Source organism: Rutidosis leptorrhynchoides, chromosome 1, assembly GCF_046630445.1.
Source record: "Rutidosis leptorrhynchoides isolate AG116_Rl617_1_P2 chromosome 1, CSIRO_AGI_Rlap_v1, whole genome shotgun sequence".
NCBI classification, from domain to species: Eukaryota; Viridiplantae; Streptophyta; class Magnoliopsida; order Asterales; family Asteraceae; genus Rutidosis; species Rutidosis leptorrhynchoides.
In genome coordinates, this window is record NC_092333.1 from 681,151,656 (window position 1) to 681,169,522 (window position 17,867).

The following is a 17,867-nucleotide window of genomic DNA, read 5'->3' on the forward strand; positions in this document are numbered from 1 at the left end:
CCACGGGAAACCCTCGTTTTTTTGGCAATGGAAAGCATGGATTTTTTGTACAAACGTCGTTGAGGGTGAAGAGTCTGGAAGCGATAGAGTGTTTGTGTGGTGGTGGTGGTGGTGGTGGTGTGGGGGGGGGGGGGGGGGGGGGGGGGGGGGGGTTGATTAGTTGAACCGTGGAAGACTGGAAGCAGTAGCTGATAAAAGATCTGACAAGTAAAATGAATAAAATACCCTTTTGAAATATAATAATATGGTGAACGATGAATAGGCATTCTCTAATGATATATATAGATATAGATAAATGTGGGTAGAGGTGAAAACTTTGACCCATTATAATGGCCAATTCAGGGTCTGTTTCATATCTGGTTGAATGGGTTTAACGAAAAATGAAAGGGTCCAATAACCTTATAAATATTGTTTGGCTCATTTAGAATGAGGGGTCAAATGGAAGCGGTATGAATTTGGTTAAAACTGTTGCTGCAAAGATATAATATTCTCGAACAACTGCAGCTGATCCACTGCAAAAACCGTCAAGAGATGGAGTAGTCGTCATTTTGATTGTCAACAAAAGTTTTTAGGTAATATAAAACTGGGTCAAGCAACCTAAAAGTCCCACATCGTATGTTTAAAGCATAAAAAATGTGTAACCTCTTAGGGAATATATCCTACAAATAATTCCTATATGAAGTTTCATACTAATATCATTGTATATAACATCTATCAGTAGCATTGATGAAATCTTTTTTTTTTTTTTTTTTTTTTTTTTTTACATTAGACCATACACGAAATAAATAATTAGAGATCACTCATTTATAAATTTGAAGAGCTCGTTAGCTAAATCAAAACTATAATTTTGTCTACTTGCTTAAGCTATAATGCATCATTACATACATGCTTATCCTATAATTCAAAGATTACATACAGGCTTAAGCTATAATGCATCATTGCAAATTTGCAATCCTAACTTGGATAGTATTTTCGTCCATCGCGTTTATTAGCATCATCATTCTTCATTTAAACCAATTGTTACTTAATGAAAGAATTAGACAATACCTTTCCCAAAAGCCATGGAGATAAAGATGAATACATACAACCGTTGAAATGTGAGCCGATGGTTGATACACTGTATCACTAAATAAATGCAGATTCTTATATGAAAAACGTCATTGGTATACTTAAAAATATGTTGCAAGACCTCTTCAATGATCGACTTCCAAGGAAATTTGAAACTTTAAACTTGAAGTCGGACGAAGATGATGTATGCAAATCCTAATAATCTATTTTGAAAAAAGGTTTGAAATATACTAAAGAGCTTAAGTTCCAACATATAACAGGGGAAATATATTGCAAAATATTAATAAGTTGTGAGCTCGTGATTATTAGGTAATAAAAGCATTATATATGTCCATGTTGACATCTGTTATTCATTCCGCATTCACATTTTTAGACAACCTGCAACAAAATCAGTTATATAATCATTCATTAATGTTAGAGGTGGCATACTCTGCTTACGTCTACTTAGAACGGTCAATTTGGGTTATATTTGATCACTTATGTCAGCAAAAATATAAATAATTAATTCAGCATAAAAGGGTACGGGTTAAGAGTCTCAATGTATACAATCACCTATAACCTAATACACAAAGATTAAATTATTTTTGGTCCTCTGTCCTGAAAATATTTCTACCTGAATACAACAAAAGAACATAGCAGCATATGACGATGTGATTTTCATAACTTTTTAAAGTGATATATTAATTAATATAAAGAAAACTTATAACACATTGTGTCAAAGAAGAGACAAACCTATCATCTGACGGATCAAGTTGTTCATCCACATCAAATGATGTTTGCAATCAAAGGTTGGAGAGGCAAGTTTTCACCATGGCTGACCTACATATATACGATTAAATTGCAAGCAATAATCATATCAATCAAAACTAAATAACTTTTTAATAGCCAAATAAATTAAACCAAAAAAATAAAAAACAAACCTGATAATAATAATTATACGATTACTTTGTGTATGTTTTTTCGTGACTTCAACTGTGTGAACTGACAATTATTAGTTGGTAAAGTTAAATAAAATTCATAAACCCTAATGAGAATTCCGAACAGATGTATAAAAATTGTTGAATACAAATATTTATAATAAGAATCAATACAGAAAGAACCCTAATTTGAAGTTGAAGATGGTTATTACGTACCCGAACCACGGATTATCTGACTCGATTTATTCACAAGGGATGTCGATTTTTACATTCACAAATGAAATTTGGAACCCTCAATTGATTCGCCTTATCTTCATCTCCTAATTGCAGATTATCGATCTTCATCTGATTTCGCGAACCCTAACTTTAAATTGGGGAGGAAAATGGGTTGGTGGTTTCTTTTATATTTAAATTTAAATTTGAATTATTACCAGAAAGTATGTTTTTGTCATCAGCGCTACTGAAGAGAATCAGTTACCATGATTTCATATTGTTCGTATGCGCTTGAATTATTAATTGCTAATTTACCATTCTATTAAGATAAGGATTGTCAAACTATTATATAGTTCATCAATCACACCAGTAAAAAAAAAAAAAAAAAAAAAAAAAAAAAAAACAACCTTTTTTATAAAAGGGGATTAATTATTCCAAATGCCAATTGCAATAACATAAACAAAAATAGCATAACATCAACGTTAATAAGGGAAAATAAAAATACATGCTCGAAAAGCAAGTATAGCCGAAATAATAAACCTAAACGATGGTAGAGAAGTGCGTAAACTCAGCTACACTAATTCTGGGTAAAAGGAACCACCGTTACTTTTAAAATAAAACTAGTGTGCGAACCCTCGCTTCGCGCCGGGAGTTCGGTTTTCAATGTATTTTATTGCGTTTAGTTTGTAAAATTATTCCGTAGCTAACGATAATGTCGTCGAAGCGCACCTCGAGTCGAACTAAAAGGTATAACCCGTGAAAGATTTAAATATTATTTTAAATTAACAATATATGTGCATCTCCGCGTTTCGCTATAGAATTGTCGACTTTTAAAAATTTAACGCAAAATCAACGTGTATGAAACGTACCTCAAATATTTAGCGTTTTTTAAAAAGCGTCCGTTTTGCGTATAGCTAGTGACATTGTGTTCCTAAAATTATTTCGAGTATAACGATGGTGTCGGAAAAATTTGACTCGTTGCGAGCGAGAAGATATTGCCCGTTGAAAATTTGGATGAAGTTTATTTAAGATTTTTTTTATAAAATGGTAATTTAACACTTTACCCTGTATGAGGGGCCTATTTGATTTTTTGGAGAAAGTGTGGGGTTTTTGTTGTGCAAATGAAAATTAGTTAAGTTAAAAAAGGAAAAGAAAATGAAAAGTCAAAAATACCCTTGAGCACTATTCATTTCCCCTAAAAGGAACCACCGTTGCTTTTAGAATAAAAAAATAGTACACACATTTTTAGTTGATGCCTCATATCATCATATCATAATACTTTAATAATGGTATAAAAGTGTGGTCCACTAAGCTGAGGTGGACGATGGTGTGGAGATGGTCGCACCGTTGTCCTTATGATCACCAAAGATATGTTGCCTAAAATCAGTCACCATTCCAAGATCTTTTGCCTTGGTGATATCAGGTCCACTAAACTCGATTCTTGCATTTGGATCAATTGTCTCTTGAACAACCTGTATAACAAAGTAAGAAAATATATATTCAAATTCAAGGTTGTAAAAGTCACGAGTCGGGATGAGTCAGTCGGGACGAGTCGGTTGAGCCAGGGACGACTTGGACGTTGACCAACATTGACTTTTAGTAACATAAAAAACAAACATAAAACATAATTATTTCAAACATTTGACCTAACTTTGCAACTGTATGAAAAATATACAGGACCATTTTATTTGATACTTTTCCATTAAAAAATTATAGTGAAACATTATCGGAGAACAAAGAGGATGCGTTGACAATTAAAAGGTGGACCAGAAAATATATAGAGCAACTAAAAACAAAAGAGATCATCAAATAAAAAAAAAAAAAAAAAAAAAACGTTAAAGCAAATGATATTCCAGAAAAGACAAAAGTAAAACTTACGATCAACAATCGTTGCTGAAAGCTGAAACAGAAAAGGTCGTGAAAGCCAAAATAACAAAAGACAACATCCTATTCCAAAAAGAACTATGGAAAACAACTGAGGCGTTAGAGGAAATAATAATCCAGAATAAAAAACTTCGGAACGAAAAAGCATGAGAGCAATAATTTTCACCGGATTAATGAAGAGCGCAGTTGAACTTACGTAGGTAGGTACGGCCACCAAAAAGAAGAACAACCATATAAAAACTAAGCAATGATATAAAAACCAAGCACACAATACTTAAAAAGAGTCGTTTCGTTCATTTTCATATTTTGTCCTCTCTTTTACCATCTTTACCTGCAACAACAGTTTTCGAAATCACCCAACAATCTAAAACCCTAAGAAACAAAATCAAATGTAAATTAAGAACCGAGAGGTGAAACATGCAAATTTTTAAGTTTACAAAACTTTAATTTTCCACTGAAACATACTATAACCACTAACCTTTCGTTGAATCAAAGGGTCGAAGGTCCAATTTCTAATGTTTTGTAAGCATAAGCTAGCACAGCGCGTCTGCACACAAATATATCAGACAAATAACATGATCAGAATTGAACTCACCAAAACCACCCAATTCCAAAGCCAAAACACGGGAGAGTTTGTCAAGACATCCTGGCTGATTAGCCTCTACATCTACAATTAGTAGGTATGTTTCATTTTGATGTTGCTTTAAATCCGATAAATTCACTGCATACACCAATTGAACAAACTGTTTCTCATTAGAACGATCAAACATACAATAAACACCTAACCATTTCTTAAACCAATAAGGATCAACATAATATCTATAGTTGTAAATAAATTAATGACTTGTTACTTTTGTAGTTTTAAGTGCAACTCAATGTCTTCTTTAGCTTCCTATTCCTTCGAGATACCTGTTACAATGTACAACAAAGAGAATGAAAAAACTATAATCGAGTTTCGGCAAATAGAAAACAATAAAAAGTATTGATTGTGTTTTTACTAATTTTCCATTAAAGCCACAACCTCAAAATGCAAATTAGACTGATGTACTTTCCTATGCCATCAATTATTGTAATCATGAAGCATGAACAATCAACATGTATTTGGTGTGCATTACTTACAGTAAACCAACACTAGCCAGCAAGATTGAAAAGTTTGGCATCAACATAAGTTTGTTCATTATTCATCTTCAAAACATGCTATAGATTTATCGCTGAAACTCGTAATTTTATGACAACCAATACTTGATCTTGCAATTATAGCTCTAATATAGTCTAAATTGCTATAGATATCACCTTCCAACATTTTCATGTATGATTTATATTATATAAAATTTAATTACATCATAAAAAAAATTAACAGGCGAAAATAGCTGATGACCACTTACTTGGCAGATGTAGTCAAGGAGCTATGTACATAAGTATCTTGCTCATGTTTCTATAAGAAGGAAAAAAAAGAAGCAAATTAATTAAATAAATAAAAAAGATAAACACGTAAGAACAAAACAGAGAATTAGGAAAAGATAGTAACTTGATCAAGTATCCTCCACTGGGAAGCAAGCATATAGGCTCACAAATAGAAGATATATATTTAACATAATCTTCAGAGTCCCCTATACAACATAATCTTCAGAGTCCCCTATACCAAAAAAATGAGACACAATTTTTTAAATTATACTCAGTACCCTCTATGAAATAAGCAATCATTATCAATCCAAAAAATATGAACATAACGTACTCTCAATCGAACAATGATACACGGACCTCTGAGTTACCATGCCCAACATCTTCAAAGAGATCCACTTCCAAAATACGACCTACAAAGGGATGTATGATATCATTCGATAAAGTCAAAAGTAGCAAACAAAATGAAAATACTAGACTACTGACATACAACATAATGTTTTTACCTGTTCGGACATCTGATGCGACTAACACTAGGACGATTAAACAAAACCTAGTAAAAATAACAAAGCAAATAGATATAGGAGTAATTTAACATAAACAAATAGCCAAACCAATAATTTACAAAAATCATTCAAACACACGATTATAGTTTTTTCATAATATATAGGTTTCTAATATAGTTAGTTTACCCGTGTCTTTAAAACGCGCACATTTTCACCTGTGTTTGTAGACGCTGATTTGTTGTAAGTTTTGTTTCACCTGATGTAGCATTTCCTGGTATGTAGTAATTTGTTGCATGTCAAACAGTAGGTCAAACAATACATTAAAGAAATAATCATCGGCCTTTTTTGTAATATAAAATGATAGATCAAGTCATCAAACAATTATACATCTACTAAAAATGGACTGATATCATAATACAAGTTACAAAGAAAGAAAACTGGATACAATCCTTTAAAGGTTTTACGCACTGATATCATAAAAGATTTTGTAAATTCAAGTAATCATAAAAATGGACTTACAATAGGATGGACTTGGATTGTCCCAAAAACCTGCAAAACATATCAAACCAAAGGCAAAGAAACTACGATTTTCAAACCGAACAAATCATGTCAATTTAGCGTTTTGTTAATAAAAGGACAAAAAATGGACAAAAAAGGGTCTTACCAATTTATTGACGGTCATAGCAATTTGAAAAGCCTGCAAAAGAAATTAAACTAAAGGCAAACAAATTATGATATATCACCACAACTACCTATTATAATTAAACAAAAAAAAGTCGGTACCTTTCTACCGGTCACAGCAGCAGCAACCACCTAAGACAATCTCGAACAACCTATTCATAATTAAACGATTAAACTTAGTACCTTTTATAACTAATTACATTTACAGCACCCATAAGTATCTAAAAGGCAAGTGTAAGTAGCCACCAAAAATTATGCACCTTTAGGTTGAAGACTAACAAGTTCTGTCTCTTTTCAGTCCTTCAAGGTCTTCCTCAATTCCATATTGAACCACTTCGATACAGGGACCATATTGTCGCTTTATTTGGGTCGATTGTGCCACATTTCTCCTTCTTCTGATGGTCTTGAGAAGATGCCTTTGACCTCCAACAAACCCTTCACTTGCAAATTCCCATCTACCTTGATCCACTTTGCTGAAACCCTAAACTATTATACAATTTGACGTTCAGTATCAAAAATTTTCAATTCTATTGAATCAGTACGCACTTAAATCAAAAACAACATTCACCTGAGCATAACAACTTTTGCATAATTAGCAAAGGTCATCTGACGCGTTTGTAAATTAGAAGACTCGAGACTACAAATTCACCTTCAACCACTAAGAACCCTAATTCGAAACAACACTAAGAACACTAATACAGAAATTGTTATGTTTTACATAAAAAACAATACGAGGCTTAAACCCAGAAATTCTACCATTAAACTACCTTTGGAAATCAAAAAGTGGAAGAAATCGGATGCAGATACATGATTGTTTTGGTATCCTAAATAAACTGTAGAACAGAAGGTGATAAGTTGAAGAAGATGGGATGAAGCTAGAGATGGGCTGAAGACGTGGAGGAGCTGTTGGTGGAAGGCCATACGGTACCTCAAAGTATGGTGGAAGACATGGAAGTTTCTGTACGCTACCTTTGAGTCAAATATAGTGACGAAAAGTGATGGGCGGCAGTATGGTGATTCGGTGTTTGGGTCACGTGGGTTTCAACACTAATTGAAGTAAGCTCAATTAAGCAAAATAATAGTCCAACTAATGCAAAAGAGCCCATTTAAGGAGTATTTTCTTGAGAAGCAGTCCACAAAGGAAAAAAAAAAAAAAAATTAAAAAATGTAAAAGGTATTATAAACCATTTAAAAAAATTCAAGGGCGAAAAAAACGTGAATAGTGGATTTTGGGCCTGTAGGAGAAGAGCAAATAGCTTCACATTTAGAAGATAGATAATAGATTGAGGGAAGAGTGTTGTAGTTTTATTTAACTCCAACCTAGAACCCGTAGGTTTATTTAGAAGGTAGTTTTGTCAAGAAATAAAAGAAATTGAAGAGAGAGACAAATGTTGAGTGATCAAATGATCTAATGGTTGTTATTAAAAGATGGTATTTAATCCAAGGGTTTTTTTGCTCCATTTAAAAATTCTTAAAAATAATTAGGAAATTATTATATATAAGGGAAATTCGCCCAAATACACTTTTTTAAAAACTTTTCTTCCAAAATACACTTTCGGGAAAAAAAATTGTTTATTTACACCATTAGGTCGACCACCATTTGAGTCGACTACCCCTTTACCCGGTCGACCACTTTAGTTTTCAAGGTAGTCGACCAACATTCTTCATTGATGTTGGTCGACTACTTCAATGAGATGGTCGACTTCAAGGTCGACCGACTTGTTAGCCATAAGTGGGTCGACTAACCCTATTCGACCATACTTGCATTGTAGGCGGCCGATTAGTGGGTCGACTATATTAGTGAAATAAACTTTAATTTGAACAACAAATATTATATATTATCTCATACTACATTTATTGATTACACAACAAATAACACAAGTTACAGACACAACACATACACGACAGTTAAACGGCGGAAAACATACGAACACACATACCTATCATCCATGGCAGTTAAACACATTTAAAACACAAAGAAGAAGCTAATCATCACTCAAATTGTAAGTGGAGCCAAATTGTGTTGAGCATGAGTCTTCACGTTTTCCTTTACCCTTGCCCTTTACCAACCCCTTCGGCTTTGCCTTTGTTTTTGAGTTACACTTGGACTTTTGTTTACCTTCAGAAAGATCATAATGTGCGGTGCAAGTTGATCTAGTATGTCCATATTCCAAGCAACGACTGCATTTTCTTTTAGATTTAAAATTGTCTTTGTCCTCTCCTTGGGACGGTATACGAGCAGTACTCTTCGGTCTACCCGATTGTCGCTTTGTAACCAATGGCGGTAGGACGGTTTGTAGGTGTCCTGGATCTATCCATTCAGAAATATGATCTAGCGGGTTAATATCTTCCATGTATGCCGACTTGTACGTTTCAGTGTGGAAATACTTCTGAACGTGTGTAGTAACGTTACGTAGGACAAAATACCTTGCTACTGCCATGTATGAAAGGTGGATTTTCTATCCGTAGCTAATAAGTATAAGAAATGTTATCTAAATGTGGGACCTAGGTTGCCTTTTTAATCATGAAAGTCCATTGTGGTCGACTACTTCATATATGGGATCGACTATGTCATTTTTATTAAGTGGTCGACCCACATCAGGGTCGACCACGGTGTATTTAAGCAGTGGTCGACCACATTTTACTCTGTGGTCGACTACTTCATATATGGTGGTCGACTATGTCATTTTTATTAAATGGTCGACCCACATCAGGGTCGACCACAGTGTATTTAAGAAGTGGTCGACCACATTTTACACCAGTGGTCGACCAGTCATTTGGTGACTGTCAAAAGATTACAGTGGAGCATGTTCAACCTGCTGACCTAATATGCCAACACAAACATTAGAGCTACCTTTTACAGTGGAGCCTGTTCAAAATACAATACCAACACAAACATTAGAGCTACCTTTTACGTACTTCGATTCGAGATCTAAAGAATGTCTTCCCCATCCTATGTCTGTATTCTAATACAATCTTCGCAGAATCTTTCTCGAATGGGTAGGTTAGCTGGCAAAATACACGCTCCATGTTTATGCAAACTCATACACCACAGTCACCGTAATATCCTGACTGCTGAGGTGAGTCGATATACGTAAATGTAGATGGCATCGAGACGTGTGGTGGAGGAGTGTAGTTAATTGCCCTCAAAAACTCTGGCAGACACTTACCCAACTCGGAAACATAATAAGCGCGGTGGTCAATTGAGCTGTGCTTGACAAAACTATCGTAAATGACGACGGTGAAGTCCTTAAGATCAAGCACAATAAGCACCCAGTGATCCGCATCTTCCAAACATGTTGGGAATAGGACCTACAATTAACGTTAGAAAGTTATACAGATAACTCCCACCTGAATGTATATGTCAATGTATATTTAAACTGTATATGTATATGTATTTGATATTGTAACCTTCTGACACTTCGACCAATGTGGGAAAGGGAGTCTCGATCCGTCTGCATAACAAGTAATATTGGGATTGGTGTAATTCGGGTCAAGTGTTACACCCGTTTTAAAAATCCCCATCCACTTAATCATGTCGACCGGCATGATCGTACATCTTTGGCGGTCCTTTAGTGGCTGAAAATCCATTTGATCTAAACGGTAGCTCCACCACAACATCATAGATCCCCAACCATTAATATTCTGAAATTAACAATCACTTAGTCAATCTCAAGTTAGCGGAGTTAAATGTCGACCACTTTAATAATAAGTTTATAAAACACTTACAAAGTTATCTAAGTAACCGCCTTCAAATTTGTTGTAGATCCGCTCCCAAAACTCGTCAGTGATGAATATAAATCCGTCGGATAGGCCTCGAACAAATATCGATAAGCACTCGTAATGTGGAGTCATCATATCTTCCGGTGTCTTAGGGCCGTCTAGATTCCTTTCATCATGATATAATGTGGAAGGGCCGGGATAGATAAGTCCAGACTTATGAATCAAATCGTCAATGATTTCTAGAATAACATTATCAGGCACTACCGGAGCACTCAGTCTCCCCGTCTTCTATTGTTTTATCGGGATTTCTTTCTCTGGCATGTCAGGCTTTCTTTTAGCACCTTTTTTGATCATTTGTGACGGTGTAACGAAGGGAGACATCCTTGCCCGTGCAACCCGATGGTCCCTTTTGCTTCTCCTCACATAAACCGGTGAAGCAACCTTCACATTATCAAACATATCTTTCTTGGTTGTCTGAACTTCAACATCTGACACATATCCACCAATGAAACCACCATCATCCTGTCACAGAAACACACAGCAGTAAGTCATCAGAAAGTCATATATATAGTCGACCTTGACAAGGGTCGACTATAGTATAAATGTAATATAGTCGACCTAATTAATGGTCGACTACAATGTAAACGTGGTGATAGTCGATCCAATGAAGGGTCGACTACTCATCTGCACACTGGACAGTTTATATAACTTACCAACTTGCATAAATGAATTATATAATAAGAAATTACCTGCTCTTGTTGACGGATATGTTGTTGTAGGTTTTGTATCATAGAATGGAGTTTTAAAATCATTGTCTTATGGTAGTCTCTAGAAACATATAAACTCTGCACTATCTTTAGTGTCTCACGTGTAACACGGATGCCAGCCTCAACCCGATCACTCATCTCCTTAATCTCCTTGGCATGTTTGTTTTCCTGGTCATCTAATCTCTTTGTCAAATTCTTAATCATATCCGTCAACTCCTTCTTCGTCTCATCATCAAATTTCTTCGGATCATCAACTTTCTTCACCGGTACTTTAGCATCGGGGTTCTTGAAATAGTTTACACTAGCAACCCACCACTCACACTTAACCTCTGTCTTGGTGGGCCTCAAACGATTGAGAGGTCGTTCTTCGTCCGGGATATCATCCTGTCATACACATATTCATACACATATTCATACATATATTCATAAACATATACATATACATATACATATACATGTACATATACATGTACATATACATATACATATACATATACATATACATATACATATACATATACATATACATATACATGTACATATACATATACAGTTACAGTTACATATACATATACAGATACATATACAGTTACATATACAAATACAGATACATATACATATACAGTTACATATACACATACATATACAGTTACATATACATATAGATATACACATACATATAAACATAACACATACATAAATATTTTGGTATAATTATACTCACCGGGAGTTGCATCAACTCAACGTACTCATTCCAGCCCATGACTTTCTTCTTCCGTTTCCAGTAGATTCCACGAGGTATGCCTTCACTTTCCGACTTGAAAGCATATGCTTCTATTCGGTGTTTGTATGCCTCCCATATCCACATCTACAAACAAAAACCAAATTTGGTTAAATATGAAACATGTTAATTGCTTAAAATTCATAAGTACGGATTACTACCTTAAACGCCCAAGTGAAGCCGCTCAAATGGTATGTCATTACCCCCTTCCGGGTTTTATCTGCTACCCTCTCTTTATAAGGTACTAACACGTGATGCAAACTATTGTAAAGTTTGGTCCATAAGAAAGAACCCCACGAATACTTGTTCATCAACTCAAAGTCCTCTAATAAAAGAAGCATGTCATCGTTTACGCTATCCCGCAACTGCTTCCCAAGGAAGCATAAGTTAATTATCAACGCAATGGTGACTATGACCTTATCCTTGTCAGTTCCTTTCAACTCATCTTTAAAAAAGGCGTCGTGAAACTCTGAAAGATGACGTTGACCACTATGTCGTTTAATAAAAACACGAGATGAAACCGAGTGGTCAAAATCCAACCTCTCTTGACCTATCCAATCTATAAAAGATGTAACTGGACCAAACCGCATCCCGGTAACCAAGCAAAACTCACGTCTACCACACCTAATGACATGGTCTCGGGTAACTCGAAACCATAGCTCTTCTGGCTCCTCACATATTTCGCGTCCGTTGATTACAAACTTTTTCGGACGGTCAGTCTGATTCATTAATAAGCAATGTATGTATCTCGGATCATTGTCATCACACTTTATATCTAACCAATGACCGAAACACGTCTCTCTGAAAATCTTTGTCTGATCCGGAGTGAGTTTGTTCTTAATATCCCTTATAAGAGACATCTTGCTTCGAATGGTGACCTTGGCCTCGAACCAAACCTGTAATCATACAATGATAATGTCATTATACATAAATGTTAATATACATACACATACATACAGGTACATACAATTGAAAAGCAAATACACTATAGTCGACCTTCTTTTTGGTCGACTAAAGTTTTATTCAACTACAGGCGACCCAAAATGGGGTCGACTATAGTGTATGTTTTTGGAAGTCGACCCTTTGAACAGTCGAGTATGCAAGTGATCTTCTGACCTAAGGCATCTCCATAACTATATACAGATATATACACTTTAGCAAAAACAATGGGAGAATTGTATATCTATAGTTACATATACATATACATATACATATACATATACATATACATATACATATACATATACATATACATATACATATACATATACATATACATATACATATACATATACATATACATATACATATACAATTACAGATACCTATCATATACTGACATGTACACATATACAAATACATCCATACACACATATATATAAATACAGGGACCCATACATAGATATACATATATACACATATATACACATACAGATAAACTAACATATACATACAACAACGAAATAGGTTTTACCTCAATATCTGTCATCTTTGAAGGGAACTCTTGATTGAATCTAGGGACGAAATAGATACACTGACGATGGAATTAGGGTTTATCTACAAACTATTGAAGTGATCTCTTGATTGAACCTGCAATGAATGAGGGTTGATGAATCAGGTTTGAATCTGCAATGTTAGAGTTGAAATTTGAATTTTGTTATCCCAACTCGCTATTTCAGTGTCTTTTTTTATACTCGACCATCATTAAGGTCGCCCGTGTTTTTTAGGTTCGAATATAGTGGTCGACCGATAGCCAACAGAAGTCGACCTTGCCAGTTATAAATGGTGGTCGACCACATTTAAATTTGGTGTGGTCGACCGGGTATAGGGGCAGTCGACCCAAAGGGTGGTCGACTTAATGGTGTAAATAGATAAAAAAAAATTTCTAAAAGTGTATTTTGGAATAAAACTTTTTAAAAAAGTGTATTTTGGGGAATTTCCCTATATATAATATAGATCGATAGATAGATAGATAGATATAGATATAGATAGATGGATTATATTATATTATAATTATATGATTATATCAATAGAAACTAGGGCATTACTGTTCAGACCAATATTATACTCCGTATTACTTAAAGAGTATTTTCGTCTTTTAGCACCCTTGTTGTGTCCACTTAATCTCTGGAAGATTCTCCATCGCGCCATTTACCTTAGTTGTATAAGATAATATAATATTATTTCGATTTATACTTCATAATAATAATAAATTAGAGTTACCTTGTTCAATTCAAATATTAAAGAACCATCAAATAAAAACTAAATCCAATTCAAATATTTCAAAACAAATCCAAATTAAAATTCTAAACCAAATTCGTCATTTTTCCCTCTCCCTTTTCCATAACTCAACTTTATTTTCATCTTGTCTATTCTCTTATAAACTCACTTACATAATTTGAACAAACGAAGATAAGTAAACATCATAAAATATGAACACCTAACCACCAAAATTCTTAAAAATCACAAACCACAAATCATAATTTAAACTCAATATCAACAGCAGCATTAACCACGACCAATGACTTCTGTCATTATCAGATATCTACAAATAATGATGAAAGTAAAAATATGTTGAAGCTATGTTACGATCGGAGCTCTTCTATAATCATTAGAACCCATGTCATCCGTCGGAGATCTTATACCAGAATCGTAATCATCGTAAAATTATACTCACTTGATTGGCTAAAAGGGTGAGAAAAAGGGCGAGAATCAAGTTGGTTTAATGTTTACAACATTTAGTATTTTAAGTAAGGGTAATCAAAAATTATAACTATATTCATTTGGAAAATTTTGAACAGTAACTTTCGATTGCAGCCTTCAATTTTGACTTTTGTCAAATTCGATAGTGTTAACGGCTAAATAATTATATTAGGTTCACATATTAATCAAAGGTATATATAGCCTAATGGTTGTCTCCTTGCTTAGCATCCTATATAACCTAGTTTCAAATCCTGTCTCTCTTATAATTTTTTAATCCATTATTTGAATTTAACTTGAATAACACTTTCCCCCTCCACTTTCTGTTGACCAGTTTTCTTTTTTTTTTCGGTTCAAGTCCATGACAATTTTTCAGTTTCAACCCTCCGTCATCTTTTGACAAACTTTAACCCTCCATTGTTTTCATTTTTAACAACTTTTTATATTTTTTAACAAGTTGTTTTCATATTTTTCCCCATTTTTTTATTTTCTCTTTTTCAACATTTTTAACAAATTTTTTTATTGATTTACCAACATTATGTCATGTATATAAATATATATATATATATATATATATATATATATATATATATATATATATATATTTGATATTTAGTATATAATTAAAAATAAAAAACGAAAACGACAATACATTTTCGTAAAAATAAGGGGTTCGCTACCGCAACGCGCGGCTAACCCCAAAACTTGTTGTAATTAGTTGGAAAAAAAATAAAGTTGTGAAATTTTATCAAGCATAGAAACTTTCAAACTCTTATTGACCCACTAGGAGTGAGGCCATTAATCATAATGGTCTTGGGTTTTAAATTTGGTCCAACGAATCGGGTTGGCTCAATTACTAGTTATATAAACTAGAAAAGTGGCTCGCGCGATGCCGTTTGTGCCTTTCGGGTTACATAATGTTATGTATTTACGGAAATAAAAACGCTTTGCTACGGGTGTTTTTGGATACACGTTGTTAGTACCTAGTATACCTAATGGCATATGCATTTTTAACGTCAGGAAGATTTTTTTTTTTAACGGCAAAGATTGGATATATTATAAATGAACGCTCCCTAGCAAGGCGCTAAGAGAGAAAAATTACAACGGATTTTGAAGCCAAGTGTTCCAATTAGATACAACTTGACCTCGGTATTTATGCCAACGAAAAGAAAATAACATAATTACATCAAAAATGCTACTCCTACGTTTACAAGAATCATTAAAAACGACGCCGTTCCTAAATCTCCACAAAACCCATAGCAGTATGACTACAATTGAAGTAATGCGAGCCATAGTAGACGAGGTGAATTGTAACCCATCGATCCAACTTGTCACGTCCGCCCAAGAATTGAACATAGGCATACTACAATCGACCCAAACACGTGTCTTTCGCCAAATATCCTTAGCTACCACGCATTCGAAATATAGGTGATTCTGAGTTTCGACACCCTGTTGACATACCAGACAGACAATAGTTGGTATATCCAATCCTTTCGATGAAAGGTTCCAACGAAGTGGAAGGGAATCCAACTTAAAATGCCACCAAAACACATTTACTTTCCTTGGAAGATGTTTGATCCACGATGTAGCGACATGCAACGTAGGTAAAATAACTCGATCAATATGTTCACGTGTGTACTTAACTGTGAATAAGCCATCTGTACTAGTAACGCAAACCCATCTATCTTCTCTTTACGAGATGTTAACCTGTTGTAATTCATCGACGAACCTAGACAATAATGCAACATTTCGACCCCTCAAATCATCCCTCAACCAATTCCACTTCCAAGCACCATCGATCCATTTATCCTCCATTTTATCAGACTTGTTGACATCTAGATAATAGAGCCACTTGAATCGAGTCGCGAGATTTGAAGTACCACACCAAACATCATGCCAAAAATTAATTTTTCTACCATTTCCCACTTGCAAGTGAATGAAATTTGATGGCAGAAGGTTATAATTAATTGAGTTTGAGCATGTATCTACAATAGCACCCACTTACTGTTACACAAATATTGCTCGAATATAGAACCATGAATTGATTTTATTAACTTAACTCATAGATCATCGGGACTGTTCAAATAACGCCACCTCCATTTTTGAATTAACGCGAGATTGAAAGATTTAAGACTCCCAATATTCAGACCACCTTGATTATGTGGAGCTAAAACCGACTCCCAATTAATCCACGCCATCTTTTTCTTAGATATGCTACCACCCCAAAAAAATCTTACACGAATTCCTTCAAGAATCTTGATCACCGTGTCCGCGCATTTAAATAAAGACATAGGATAAATCCCGAGACTACCCATTACTGATTTTAATAGTGTTAATCACCCACCCGAAGAGATTAAAGATGCCTTCTATGAGGCTAACCGGGTTTTGAATTTTTGAATTAAATCGGTCCAGCTTGAAACTCTTTTCATATTTAAACCAATAGGGATTCCAAGGTACTTAGTGGGAAAATGACCCAACCTACACCCCGCATCTGTAGCAACCGATTCAACCTCATTTTGGTTGACTCCCACATCAAATACATGAAATTTTGAGACATTTAATTTTAAACCCGAGAATAAATGGAAAACTTCAAGAACCTGAAGAATATGATCCAATTCTCATCTATTCCAATCCGAGAAAATAATAACGTCATCAGCATAAATAAAGTGAGAAAGATGAAAATCAAGACTACCCACTTTTATACCTCGAATGTAGTTACTTTTGTAACATCCCGCATTTTTCCGTTATATTTATTTTAACGCCGTCTTTTTTTTAGATAATATATTTCGTTATCTAAATTCGTATCTTTTGTTAACTAACGTTCTTAATATTTCCGTTATTCGATTATAACATCTCCCGTTTATTCTCGCGTATTTAAATTAATTCGTTTGGTTAATTCACGCACCCGCTTTAAACTTGAGGGACCAAAGTTGCCAAGTGGGCAAACTAGTGACTAGGTCAACTAGTCAACCCACCCCTCCCCACCATTCATTTTTTATTTCTTTTCTTTTCTCTTTTTCTTTCACATATTACTTCCAACTTTGAATCATTTTCATCTTCTCCACAAATTCATCATCTAAATCAAGAATAGGAAGCTAACATCAAAACGAATCGTACTTTTGGAATCCTCTCTTCATCCTCTACGTTTTGGTACCAATTTCACTACTTGGGGTAAAGTTTCTAAAAACTCTAGATTTCTCAAATTCATTTTATAGACTTGAAATGG

General features: G+C 34.5%; 2 protein-coding genes and 1 long non-coding RNA gene across 8 annotated transcripts; all 3 read right to left on the minus strand.

Annotated features, from left to right (window-relative positions):
- Positions 1-157: 157 nt before the first annotated feature.
- Positions 158-2,375, minus strand: LOC139886003 (uncharacterized). Of its 2 annotated transcripts, XR_011772223.1 has the most exons (4): positions 2,202-2,375; positions 1,989-2,049; positions 1,048-1,887; positions 158-512 (listed from the first exon to the last, which is right to left on the minus strand). It is a non-coding gene; the product is annotated as an uncharacterized lncRNA (long non-coding RNA). The 2 variants fall into 2 exon arrangements; XR_011772224.1 differs by lacking the exon at positions 1,989-2,049.
- Positions 2,376-3,428: 1,053 nt separating this feature from the next.
- LOC139886004 (uncharacterized) lies at positions 3,429-7,364 on the minus strand. 5 transcript variants are annotated; one of them, XM_071869752.1, is made up of 14 exons: positions 7,239-7,364; positions 6,931-7,156; positions 6,773-6,822; positions 6,654-6,703; positions 6,509-6,538; positions 6,205-6,260; positions 5,990-6,036; positions 5,818-5,896; positions 5,611-5,718; positions 5,468-5,517; positions 4,934-4,991; positions 4,561-4,803; positions 4,077-4,413; positions 3,429-3,670 (listed from the first exon to the last, which is right to left on the minus strand). In XM_071869752.1, the coding sequence occupies exons 4-8, from the start codon at positions 6,669-6,671 to the stop codon at positions 5,820-5,822; spliced, it is 228 nt and encodes a 75-aa protein (XP_071725853.1). In that variant the 5' UTR covers positions 6,672-6,703; positions 6,773-6,822; positions 6,931-7,156; positions 7,239-7,364; the 3' UTR covers positions 3,429-3,670; positions 4,077-4,413; positions 4,561-4,803; positions 4,934-4,991; positions 5,468-5,517; positions 5,611-5,718; positions 5,818-5,819. The 5 variants fall into 5 exon arrangements, with proteins under 5 accessions (XP_071725853.1, XP_071725852.1, XP_071725851.1 ...); XM_071869751.1 differs by having other exon boundaries at positions 4,077-4,160; positions 4,279-4,413; positions 5,818-6,036; XM_071869750.1 differs by having other exon boundaries at positions 4,077-4,160; positions 4,249-4,413; positions 5,818-6,036.
- A 3,317-nt stretch (positions 7,365-10,681) lies between these two features.
- Positions 10,682-16,456, minus strand: LOC139851926 (uncharacterized). Its single transcript, XM_071841126.1, has 5 exons — positions 16,349-16,456; positions 12,103-12,837; positions 11,885-12,028; positions 11,143-11,544; positions 10,682-10,915 (listed from the first exon to the last, which is right to left on the minus strand). The coding sequence occupies exons 1-5, from the start codon at positions 16,454-16,456 to the stop codon at positions 10,682-10,684; spliced, it is 1,623 nt and encodes a 540-aa protein (XP_071697227.1).
- Positions 16,457-17,867: the final 1,411 nt, after the last annotated feature.

Excerpts from the sequence above, each read along its gene's own strand:
- LOC139886004 (XM_071869751.1), bottom strand. Across the intron at positions 6,261-6,508 it reads CAATCCAAGTCCATCCTATT|GAAATGCTACATCAGGTGAA; the intron begins GTAAGTCCATTT and ends ACTACATACCAG. Across the intron at positions 6,037-6,204 it reads ATCAGCGTCTACAAACACAG|GTTTTGTTTAATCGTCCTAG; the intron begins GTGAAAATGTGC and ends TATTTTTACTAG.
- LOC139851926 (XM_071841126.1), bottom strand. The coding sequence starts at position 16,456 with ATGGAGGATAAATGGATCGATGGTGCTTGGAAGTGGAATTGGTTGAGG. Across the intron at positions 12,838-16,348 it reads TCGTCGATGAATTACAACAG|GTTTGGTTCGAGGCCAAGGT; the intron begins GTTAACATCTCG and ends GTATGATTACAG. Across the intron at positions 11,545-11,884 it reads TTGAGTTGATGCAACTCCCG|GATGATATCCCGGACGAAGA; the intron begins GTGAGTATAATT and ends TGTGTATGACAG.